We start from the raw sequence: 12,582 nt of genomic DNA on the forward strand, positions 1-12,582 counted from the left end.
TCTTTTGTTTTCTGGGAAGAAAATGTGGATCTCGCAAAAGCTTTTGATTTGGTCTAGGTAAGAGAGAGGAGAAAAGAAGGAGTCAACTTTTTTTCATCACTGCCATTGAAGAAGAACTGAAGAAGAATTTCAAAGGTGAAATTGCTTTTTGGGTAGGTTCAAAAAGTGCTGCTTTATTCATTGTTTAGTTTGGCAAAGTAGAAAAAATGGAAAAGACTTTAGGTGCATTTTCTAACTATACTATTGAGTTGACTCGGAGAGAAAAAGGGAGAAAGTGAAATAAGAGAAAAAAAATTGAAAGCTAGATGCAAATAGATGCTTAGATACTATGCTGTCATGTGAAGCTAAATATTCAGCTTTTGTGTGTTTATGATTTCTCCCCCTAACTTTTATGAAATGCATTTAAATGTTTCATCTATGATGGATGTCCTTTTTATTTATCTTTTAGCTTTAAATGCTAAAATTGCTTAGTTGTTTGGTTGTGTAGTATTTAAAGATCATATGGATTTGGGATTATTGCTTTGTGATGATTTTGTTATTACTTTGTGTTTCTATGTATGTGACATCTTCAATTCTCTTCACCAACCCAACGAAACGAAAAATGTACAAAAAATAATGAAAAGTACTATCATATTCCCTTCTTAAATGAAGCAGTTTTACATTTGTTGGGTATTTTTTTATGTTGTTATGATCATTGTCTTCTCTTCTTGTTAATTGTGAAAATGGTTCTTGATGCTAGTGCTTGATGACTTTGTTTTAGTTGCTTGAGAGTGATCAAAGGCTATGCTCTTTTAAACCCTTTAAACCTTAAACAAGGATTTTTTTTTAATGTGAGTTACAGGCATTTCTTGTTCCAAAATTTGCAGCTGCATATGTTTTTTTTTTGGATATATACAGAAATTCAAATAATTGAAAGTGGAAGAGGTTGTCATAACTTCAAATATTATTATTTTAGTGAATCAAAATGGGGATTCAGTTCTCCAGCCTCGTGCCGTGCTGCGTAAATTCACAAGTTAAGACATCTGTTATTGAAGTTCCGCATACTGGTAGGTAACAATAATACACTGTTAATAATATTATGGTGCATTATGTTCTGCTCAGTAATTTCAAGAAATTGTGGTTCATAGATGTTTAATGTAATGTTTTCTTTTCCAGGAAATGAAGATAGAAGTGAAGCCGATAATTGGCCTGCATTTCGCGAATATACATTTGAGCAACTTAAGAATGCGACATCCAGTTTCTCTGTTCAGAATATAGTATCTGAACATGGAGAGAAGGCTCCAAATGTTGTGTATAAAGGGAAGTTGGAGAATCAAATGAGGATTGCTATTAAGAGGTTCAATAGGAATGCTTGGCCCGATTCTCGGCAGTTTTTGGTAAATGTTACCTTTCTTTCTTAGTGGATTCTAAAACCACACACTGTAACTTTCAATCCTCACATGGTATTGGTCTCAATTTTAGTTAATAAGGATAATTTCATTTTGTAACTTCAGGAGGAAGCTAGATCTGTTGGCCAGCTTCGTCACCAAAGATTGGCGAATTTGCTTGGTTGTTGTTGTGAAGGCGAAAAGAGGTTGCGTGTGGCCGAATACATGCCCAACGAAACACTCGCAAAACACCTTTTCCATTGTAATAGCTTGTTTCATGCATATGATTTGTTCTTCTCTTTTAATAATTGGAAAACCAATTGGTATGCCTTGAATTAATATAGTGCTTACTATTTTGTTTTTATCTGCTTTGTCACGAGTCAATCATGGTGCATTGTTGGTGCATAATATGGGATTAGTACTGTCCAATAACTGAATAACATTCATCTTGCTTGGAAGGACAGTTTTCTGATGATGATGGAACCGAGTTGGTGCGCTGGGCATCTCGATGTTTACAGTACGAACCAAGAGAGAGGCCTAATCCGAAGTCATTAGTGGCTGCTTTGGCCCCTCTTCAGAAAGAGACAGAGGTTGGTATAATACTGTCATTCATTTGATTTCTTCTGTTATCTTTTTATTTCTTTTAGGTTCCTTCACATGAATTGATGGGTATCCCGCATGGTTCTACTTTAGCTTCATTGTCTCCGCTCGATGAAGCTTGTTCAAGAAAGGACCTGACTGCCATTCATGAAGTTTTGGAAAAACTTGGCTATAAAGATGATGAGGGAATTGCAAATGAGGTTCTCTATCTAAATTTGCTATATGCCTCTAAAATTGTTTTGGAAAAAGTTTAGTGTGCTTATGGTTTATATTTTCTGTTTTCAGGATTTTGTGAAGAAAAAAGAGAAACCAGTGTTCTGTTTTCATCTCGTGTTTCTCTTTTTCTTCACAAAATCCTGAAAATAAAAAAAACTGAAAATTAAAATGAAAATGCAAACCAAAAGCATCATGTGTTCTTTTTATATTGACTTATTCAGACAAACTATTAAGTAATATGTAATTTTTTATTTAACTTTTACCTTGTTTCTTTGTCGTGTGCTAATTTGAGTTTTTCTCTGTTGTGATGCTACAGTTATCTTTCCAGATGTGGACTGATCAAATGCAGGACATGCTAAATTGTAAGAAAAAAGGCGATGCGGCTTTCCGGTAGAAAGATTTTAGACTTGCAATTGAGTTCTATACACAGGTAGATTTCTCATGGGGATGCTCATTCATCTAAATTTGTCTTACCTTTCTTTTTTAGTCCTTAATGAACTATGAATAATACAATTGCAAGTTATATCCTTGCTCATGTGAAGTTTATGTAAGGGTTAGTTGTACTTTTCCTTGCCCTTAGAACTTTATGTCATGCACTTTAATACTTGAATTCTAAAAATGTGCAAATTGACACTCTAAATTTCTCCAGATATGCAAATTAACCATGTTAACAATTTTTTTCATCAGTTGTTAACAAAAGTTTAAGATGCCACAGTTGCATATTTCGGAAAGTTTAGAGGGTCAATTTTCACATAACACAATGTTTTCAGAGGTCCTTTTTGCACATTTTTAAAGTTTAGCAGTTAAAGTACATATAAGGTAAATTTCAATTAACCCTTTACATAATGATGAATAGTTTTTTATTTTTAATTAAAATATTCATTAACAAGATAGAGTAACATTCAAGAACATAGCCTTTCTGTTATTTGATCTATATATGCACACACTCATAATGACATAAATATTGTTGTGTTATATATCACTAGAGTAAGACCTTATTTATCTAGTGCAAAAGTAGATTAAATTAGTTTGGTAAATGATATGTGAAAACTTGTATTCAAATGAGAAACAATAATAGCAACAAATCCATGATTGTTTTTCATATCCTCTCTACAGTTTCGTCCCTCAAAAGTTAAAAATCACAATACCATACCTTGATCGCTATTTTAAACAAAATAGATTTCTCTGTTACTTTCAGTTCATTGATGCCGGAACAATGGTTTCTCCAACGGTACATGCGCGTCGCAGTTTGTGTTATCTCATGAGTGAAATGCCGCAGGAAGCGCTAGGCGATGCAATGCAAGCGCAAGTGATTTCCCCTTTGTGGCACATTGCATCTTATCTTCAGTATGTTTCATTGGGTGGACTTGGAATGGAGCATGAAGCACAAGTAGCACTCAAAGAGGGAACAACATTGGAAGCCAAAAGGAGTGGACAAAAATGAAGAGTGTGTTTTGTACATAACACAGTTTCATTGCAATGGTTATACTTATACACATATAATTATCATGTATTATTCAAGAAACAAATGATTGGATGATGAGTGTAATTGGTGATTGAACACCCCTACCCCTTTTTATTGGGTAGGCTTGGATGTTGGTTAAGTTCTTATCCATGATTTGATTTGATTAATGATGGAGCATTAATACAAACTCAGCATCATTTTATTTCTTTAATAACAGGAAGGAAAAAAAATGTGAAATGTGGAAATGTACATTCTTGTTACTATTGAGCACTTGTAAAAAAATATGAAGAGTGAATACAAGAATGGATGCCCGAGTCAAGAGTCAAAATTTTTTTTGTTGCTAGTTAGGTATCATTTTTCTAACTAAACACAACTTTTTGCTTCTTTCTTTTTTTTGCCCTTATATTTCTTTTTGGAAAAAAAAGAGGAATAAAATAAAGAAGAGTACGGAGGAAAAAAAATGCAGACAAGGACACATACAAAGAAGGGTGTTTATGATGAAAATTCATGTGCAGTTTTTTATTAATTTCACGTGAAGTTAGTACAGAACCTGTTCGACCAAATGCCCCAAAGGAGCCTCTGTCCATTGGCTCATCGTGTGTCAATGCAATACAATCACGCACCACCACCTTTCTCATCCATAGTAAATCCAAACCCTTCTTCGTTCTCCCCTCTCTTCCATTCTCAACCACCATCCACAACCACACCATTCAACATGGACAACACCACCACTCCACCACCACCTTCCACAACCGCAACCTTGCCGCCATCATCCACTCCCTCTGTGACGCCCACTGTTTCGATGAAGCCCACAACATCTTCTCCCTCTTCCTCTCCTCCGGCTTCCTCCCTGACCACCGCACCTCCAACGTTCTCCTCTCCCGCCTCCTCCCCTCTCGAACCCCGCACCGAACCTGGGCTTGTGCCCTTTCTTTGATCCAAGCTAACCACGGCTTCGTTCCCTCCATTGTCACCTATCACCGCTTAATGGATCACTTTTGCAGGTTTGGTCAACCCCGACAAGCTCACATACTGTTCTTCGACATGAAGGGTAGAGGGCATTGCCCCAATGTGGTTTCTTATACTACTCTCATTAATGGGTACTGCTTAATTGGTGGAATTGGTGATGCCCGCAAGGTGTTTGATGAAATGCTTGATAGTGGTATTGCGGCAAATTCTTTGACTTATAGTGTTTTAGTCGGCGGGTTTCTTAGGAAGAAGGATATAGATGGAGTAAAGGGAATGATGTGCCAGTTGTGGGAAAAGATGAGGGTTGAAAGCGAGGCTTCGATGAAGATGGCAGCCTTTGCGAATCTGGTTGATTCTCTGTGTAGGGGAGGGTTCTTCAATGAATTGTTTAGGATAGCCAAAGAGTTTGCATTAGGGGGCAGTTTGTGTGAGGATGTTGCATATGGACAGATGATAGATTCACTCTGCAAGGTTGGGAGGTATCATGCGGCTGCTAGGATTGTGTATATAATGAGGAAGAGAGGATTAGTTCCGAGTGTAGCATGTTATAATTATATTATACATGGGCTTAGCAAGGATGGTGATTGTATGAGAGCTTATCAGTTATTAGAGGAAGCTGAATTCGGATTCTTGCTTTCTGAGCATACCTACAAGGTGTTGGTGGAAGCTCTTTGCCAAGTGCTGGATGTGGACAAGGCAAGGAAAGTTCTTGAACACATGCTAAGTAGGGAAGGCGTCGACAAGACTAAGATTTACAACACTATTTAAGAGCTCTTTGTATTGTGGATAATCCAACAGAACTCTTGAATGTGCTTGTGCTCATGCTTCAAAGCCAGTGTCATGCAGATGTGATCACACTTAACACAGTTATCAATGGATTTTGCAAGGTGGGGAGGATTGATGAAGCTCTAACGGTATTACAGGACATGTTGAGTGGTAAATTTTCCGCTCCCAATGTTGTGACCTTCACTACTATAATTTCTGGTTTATTGGACACTGCAAGAGTTGATGAAGCTGTTGAGTTGCTCCATAAAGTAATGCCTGAAAATGGTGTAAGACCGAGTGTTGCGACATATAATGCTTTTCTCCGAGGCCTATTCAAACTAAAGAGGCCAAATGATGCATTGAGGGCCTTCAATAATATGGCAAGTAATGGCATTACTGCAGATAGTACCACTTATACTGTTGTGGTAGATGGTCTATGTGAATCTAACCAAATAGATGAAGCAAAAAATTTTTGGCACAATGTTATATGGCCTTCAGGGATTCATGATAATTTTGTTTATGCAGCAATTCTAAAAGGGTTCTATCGCACCAATAACTTTAATGAAGCTTGTCATTTTTTGTATGAACTGGTAGATTCTGGGGTGTCTCCAAATATATTTAGTTATAATATTGTGATCAATTGTGCTTGCAATCTAGGTTTGAAAAGGGAGGCTTACCATATTGTTAGAGAGATAAAAAGGAATAAACTCACACCTGATTGTGTGACATGGAGGATTCTTGACAAGCTACATGGCAAAGTGAGGACGCACAATCATTTTGAAGATCAAAATTTGTCAGCACTCTATGACAGAGCTTCACTTGGTACTTGATGGATGGTGCTGCCATTTTTTAGACCTTGGTGGGATTGCTACCGTCTTGAATTGATGTATGTTGCATGCTTCAATCCTACATTTGTGCCTTTGGACAAGTAATTAAGCATTATTTTTATATATTATAGACAGCAATATAGCAAGTACCATCTGAGTAGCAGTCAAGTCTTTGTCATATAGTGATGGATAAAAAGTCTAAAATGTCTTTAGTTATATAGTAAAATGATTTTACTATATAACTAAAGACAGACATGACACATTGGCTTTGTGTTTCATGGTTAAAGCTAATAAAAAACTAAGAGAGAAGCTCTAACAGCTGTGAAAGCTGATGGGCCATTTGTCTACCAACCCAAGAGAAATTATAAATGGACTTAGATCAATAAATAATAATGGAACTGTGGTAGAAATTTTGTATTTTATTAATGAGAAGACTATATTTATCTGTCTATAATATATAAAAATAATGCTTAATTACTTGTCCAAAGGCACAAATGTAGGATTGAAGCATGCAACATACATCAATTCAATACGGTAGCAATCCCACCAAGGTCTAAAAAATGGCAGCACCATCCATCAAGTACCAAGTGAAGCTCTGTCATAGAGTGCTGACAAATTTCGATCTTCAAAATGATTGTGCGTCCTCACTTTGCCATGTAGCTTGTCAAGAATCCTCCATGTCACACAATCAGGTGTGAGTTTATTCCTTTTCATCTCTCTAACAATATGGTAAGCCTCACTTTTCAAACCTAGATTGCAAGCACAATTGATCACAATATTATAACTAAATATATTTGGAGACACCCTAGAATCTACCAGTTCATACAAAAAATGACAAGCTTCATTAAAGTTATTGGTGCGACAGAACCCTTTTAGAATTGCTGCATACACAAAATTATCATGAATCCCTGAAGGCCATATAACATTGTGCCAAAAATTCTTCACTTCATCTCTTTGGTTAGATTCACATAGACCATCTACCACAACAGTATAAGTGGTACTATCTGCAGTAATGCCATTACTTGCCATATTATTGAAGGCCCTCAATGCATCATTTGGCCTCTTTAGTTTGAATAGGCCTCGGAGAAAAGCATTATATGTCGCAACACTCGGTCTTACACCATTTTCAAGCATTACTTTATGGAGCAACTCAACAGCTTCATCAACTCTTGCAGTGTCCAATAAACCAGAAATTATAGTAGTGAAGGTCACAACATTGGGAGCGAAAAATTTACCACTCAACATGTCCTGTAATACCGTTAGAGCTTCATCAATCCTCCCCACCTTGCAAAATCCATTGATAACTGCGTTAAGTGTGATCACATCTGCATGACACTGGCTTTGAAGCATGAGCACAAGCACATTCAAGAGTTCAGTTGGATTATCCACAATACAAAGAGCTCTTAAATAGGTGTTGTAAATCCTAGTCTTGTTGACGCCTTCCCTACTTAGCATGTGTTCAAGAACTTTCCTTGCCTTGTCCACATCCAGCACTTGGCAAAGAGCTTCCACCAACACCTTGTAGGTATGCTCAGAAAGCAAGAATCCGAATTCAGCTTCCTCTAATAACTGATAAGCTCTCATACAATCACCATCCTTGCTAAACCCATGTATAATATAATTATAACATGCTACACTCGGAACTAATCCTCTCTTCCTCATTATATACACAATCCTAGCAGCCGCATGATACCTCCCAACCTTGCAGAGTGAATCTATCATCTGTCCATATGCAACCTCCTCACACAAACTGCCCCCTAATGCAAACTCCTCGGCTATCCTAAACAATTCATTGAAGAACCCTCCCCTACACAGAGAATCAACCAGATTCGCAAAGGCTGCCATCTTCATCGAAGCCTCCCTTTCAACCCTCATCTTCTCCCATAACTGGCACATCATTCCCTTTGCTCCTTCTATATCCTTCTTCCTAAGAAACCCGCCGACTAAAACACTATAAGTCAAAGAATTTGCCGCAATACCACTATCAAGCATTTCATCAAACACCTTGCGGGCATCACCAATTCCACCAATTAAGCAGTACCCATTAATGAGAGTAGTATAAGAAACCACATTGGGGCAATGCCCTCTACCCTTCATGTCGAAGAACAGTATGTGAGCTTGTTGGGGTTGACCGAACCTGCAAAAGTGATCCATTAAGCGGTGATAGGTTACAATGGAGTGAACGAAGCCGTGGTTAGCTTGGATCAAAGAAAGGGCACAAGCCCAGGTTCGGTGCGGGGTTCGAGAGGAGAGGAGGCGGGAGAGGAGAACGTTGGAGGTGCGGTGGTCAGGGAGGAAGCCGGAGGAGAGGAAGAGGGAGAAGATGTTGTGGGCTTCATTGAAACGGTGGGCGTCACAGAGGGAGTGGATGATGGCGACAAGGTTGCGGTTGTGGAAGGTGGTGGTGGAGTGGTGGTGTTGTCCATGTTGAATGGTGTGGTTGTGGATGGTGGTTGAGAATAGAAGAGAGGGGAGAACGAAGAAGGGTTTGGATTTACTATGGATGAGAAAGGTGGTGGTGCGTGATTGCATTGCATTGACACGCGATGAGCCAATGGACAGAGGCTCCTTTGGGGCATTTGGTCGAACAGGTTCTGTACTAACTTCATGTGAAATTAATAAAAAACTGCACATGAATTTTCATCAAAAACACCCTTCTTTGTATGTGTCCTTGTCTGCATTTTTTTCCTCCGTACTCTTCCTTGTTTTATTCCTCTTTTTTTTTCCACAAAGAAAAATAAGGGCAAAAAAAAAGAAAGAAGCAAAAAGTTGTGTTTAGTTAGAAAAATGATACCTAACTGGCAACAAAAAAAAAATTGACTCTTGACTCGGGCATCCATTCATGTATTCACTCTTCATATTTTTTTACAAGTGCTCAATAGTAATAAGAATGAACATTTCCACATTTCACAGTTTTTTTTTCTTCCTGTTATTAAAGAAATAAAATGATGCTGAGTTTGTATTAATGCTCCATCATTAATCAAATCAATCATGGATAAGAACTTAACCAACATCCAAGCCTACCCAATAAAAAGGGGTAGGGGTGTTCAATCACCAATTACACTCATCATCCAATCATTTGTTTCTTGAATAATACATGATAATTATATGTGTATAAGTATAACCATTGCAATGAAACTGTGTTATGTACAAAACACACTCTTCATTTTTGTCCACTCCTTTTGGCTTCCAATGTTGTTCCCTCTTTGAGTGCTACTTGTGCTTCATGCTCCATTCCAAGTCCACCCACTGAATCATACTGAAGATAAGATGCAATGTGTCACAAAGGGGAAATCACTTGCGCTTGCATTGCATCGCCTAGCGCTTCCTACGGCATTTCGCTCATGAGATAACACAAACTGCGACGCGCATGTACCGTTGGAGAAACCATTGTTCCGGCATCAATGAACTGAAAGTAACAGAGAAATCTATTTTGTTTAAAATAGCGATCAAGGTATGGTATTGTGATTTTTACTTTTGAGGGACGAAACTGTAGAGAGGATATGCAAAACAATCATGGATTTGTTGCTATTATTGTTTCTCATTTGAATACAAGTTTTCACATATCATTTACCAAACTAATTTAATCTACTTTTGCATTAGATAAATAAGGTCTTACTCTAGTGATATATAACACAACAATATTTATGTCATTATGTGTGTGTGCATATATAGATCAAATAACAGAAAGGCTATGTTCTTGAATGTTACTCTATCTTGTTAATGAATATTTTAATTAAAAATCAAAAACTATACATCATTATGTAAAGGGTTAATTAAAATTTACCTTATATGTACTTTAACTGCTAAACTTTAAAAATGTGCAAAAAGGACCCCTGAAAACATTGTGTTATGTGAAAATTGACCCTCTAAACTTTTCGAAATATGCAACTGTGGCACCTTAAACTTTTGTTAACAACTGATGAAAAAAATTGTTAACATGGTTAATTTGCATATCTGGAGAAATTTAGAGTGTCAATTTGCACATTTTTAGAATTCAAGTATTAAAGTGCATGACATAAAGTTCTAAGGGCAAGGAAAAGTACAACTAACCCTTACGTAAACTTCACATGAGCAAGGATATAACTTGCAATTGTATTATTCATAGTTCATTAAGGACTAAAAAGAAAGGTAAGACAAATTTAGATGATTGAGCATCCCTATGAGAAATCTACCTGTGTATAGAACTCAATTGCAAGTCTAAAATCTTTCTGCCAGAAAGCCGCATCGCCTTTTTTCTTACAATTTAGCATGTCCTGCATTTGATCAGTCCACATCTGGAAAGATAACTGTAGCATCACAACAGAGAAAAACTCAAATTAGCACATGACACAGAAATAAGGTAAAAGTTAAATAAAAAATTACATATTACTTAATAGTTTGTCTGAATAAGTCAATATAAAAAGAACACGTGATGCTTTTGGTTTGCATTTTCATTTTAATTTTCAGTGTTTTTTTATTTTCAGGATTTTGTGAAGAAAAAGAGAAACACGAGATGAAAACAGAACACTGATTTCTCTTTTTTCTTCACAAAATCCTGAAAACAGAAAATATAAACCATAAGCACACTAAACTTTTTCCAAAACAATTTTAGAGGCATATAGCAAATTTAGATAGAGAACCTCATTTGCAATTCTCTCATCATCTTTATAGCCAAGTTTTTCCAAAACTTCATGAATGGCAGTCAGGTCCTTTCTTGAACAAGCTTCACCGAGCGGAGACAATGAAGCTAAAGTAGAACCATGCGGAATACCCATCAATTCATGTGAAGGAACCTAAAAGAAATAAAAAGATAACAGAAGAAATCAAATGAATGACAGTATTATACCAACCTCTGTCTCTTTCTGAAGAGGGGCCAAAGCAGCCACTAATGACTTCGGATTAGGCCTCTCTCTTGGTTCGTACTGTAAACATCGAGATGCCCAGCGCACCAACTCGGTTCCATCATCATCAGAAAACTGTCCTTCCAAGCAAGAATCCGTCAGCATCCGAAGATTTCTGTCTCGAATCAAATCAAGAGCCTGCTCCAACATTTCAAAAAATTAGAGATACTTGTCACATACATATAATATTCAAGTTTACACACCAAAGGATATATAAAAAATAAAATTGTGCAATCTTCAATGGCACGATTTTCCTAAAGTACATGACTTACATGACATGGAGGGATATGCTTCCCACTCAGAATGTCAAGCAAAAGAGTTCCAAAGTTATATATTACACTTTCTGGTGTTACTCTACTACAGAAGAAAAATATTTTAAATTTTTATCTCCTCTCTTACAAGATTAATGATCATATATTCTAAATGAAAGACTGATTTTTTTAATATCAACAAATGTACTACTGAAAAAATGGCTACCAGTTCTGAGATACTCAGGAGGGTATGTAAATTCGTGCTAAACCATCCTACTATTCTTCAACTTACAGATTGCAATCCGGATTTGTATTAATTTAATTACATTAGACACATACACAAGGAAGACACAAAATTTTACCTCGTCAAATAGAACTCTATATGCGTTAAGGTCATGATAGAGCACACGTCCTTTGCTCGTGCAGTATTCCAGAGCTTCTGCAAGATGTAGAACAACTCTCAGTCGCATTGGCCATTTCATCGGTTGAGTTTCCCCTGATATAGAGACAAACATCAATTATTTTGCATATCATAGACTCAGCAGTATGTTCATGAAACCATCACCAGAAAACAAGATAATCATCAAATATTGAAGCTAGCATAATTCTTTGGGAAGATTTATTTATGATTTTTTGTTTAGTTTGAGTGCTATTTTGTATTTTGACAGTACAAACCTAATTTTCTTAACAAGATGAATGTTATTCAGTATTGGATAGTACTAATCCCATATTATGCACCAACAATGCACCAGGATTGACTCGTGACAAAGCAGATAAAAACAAAATAGTAAGCACTATATTAATTCAAGGCATACCAATTCGTTTTCCAATTATTAAAAGAAAAGAACAAATCATATACATGAAAGAAAAGCTATTACAATGGAAAAGGTGTTTTGCGAGTGTTTCGTTGGGCAGTATTCGGCAAAGCAACCTCTCTTCGCCTTCACAACAACAACAAGTAAATTCGCTATCTTTGGTGACGAAGCTGGCCAACAGATCTAGCTTCCTTATGAAGTACAAAATGAAATTATCCTTATTACTAAAATTGAGACCATACCTGTGAGGATTGAAAGTTACAGTGTGTGGTTTTGGAATCACTAGAAAGAAAGGTAACTTTACCAAAACTGCGAGAACGGCCAAGCATTCCTATTGAACCTCTTAATAGCAATCCTCATTTGATTCTCCAACTTCCCTTTATACACAACAATTGGAGCCATTCAATACAATCACATGTTCACG

The 12,582-nt window shown here is 36.8% G+C and overlaps 1 protein-coding gene and 3 pseudogenes across 1 annotated transcript; 2 read left to right on the forward strand and 2 right to left on the reverse strand.

The window, feature by feature from the left end:
* LOC112723056 (serine/threonine-protein kinase BSK3-like) lies at window positions 1–3,862 on the forward strand (annotated as a pseudogene).
* A 293-nt stretch (window positions 3,863–4,155) lies between these two features.
* LOC112723061 (uncharacterized) lies at window positions 4,156–6,398 on the forward strand (annotated as a pseudogene).
* A 348-nt stretch (window positions 6,399–6,746) lies between these two features.
* LOC112723070 (uncharacterized) lies at window positions 6,747–8,889 on the reverse strand. Its single transcript, XM_025774306.3, has one exon. It carries the CDS (start codon window positions 8,841–8,843, stop codon window positions 6,786–6,788), a length of 2,058 nt encoding a protein of 685 aa, XP_025630091.1. The 5' UTR covers window positions 8,844–8,889; the 3' UTR covers window positions 6,747–6,785.
* Window positions 8,890–9,253: 364 nt separating this feature from the next.
* Window positions 9,254–12,560, reverse strand: LOC112741494 (serine/threonine-protein kinase BSK3-like; annotated as a pseudogene).
* Window positions 12,561–12,582: the final 22 nt, after the last annotated feature.

The sequence above is a fragment of the Arachis hypogaea genome, chromosome 2, assembly GCF_003086295.3.
Source record: "Arachis hypogaea cultivar Tifrunner chromosome 2, arahy.Tifrunner.gnm2.J5K5, whole genome shotgun sequence".
Lineage (NCBI taxonomy): Eukaryota > Viridiplantae > Streptophyta > Magnoliopsida > Fabales > Fabaceae > Arachis > Arachis hypogaea.

Excerpts from the sequence above, each read along its gene's own strand:
- LOC112723070 (XM_025774306.3), bottom strand. The coding sequence starts at position 8,843 with ATGTGCAGTTTTTTATTAATTTCACATGAAGTTAGTACAGAACCTGTT.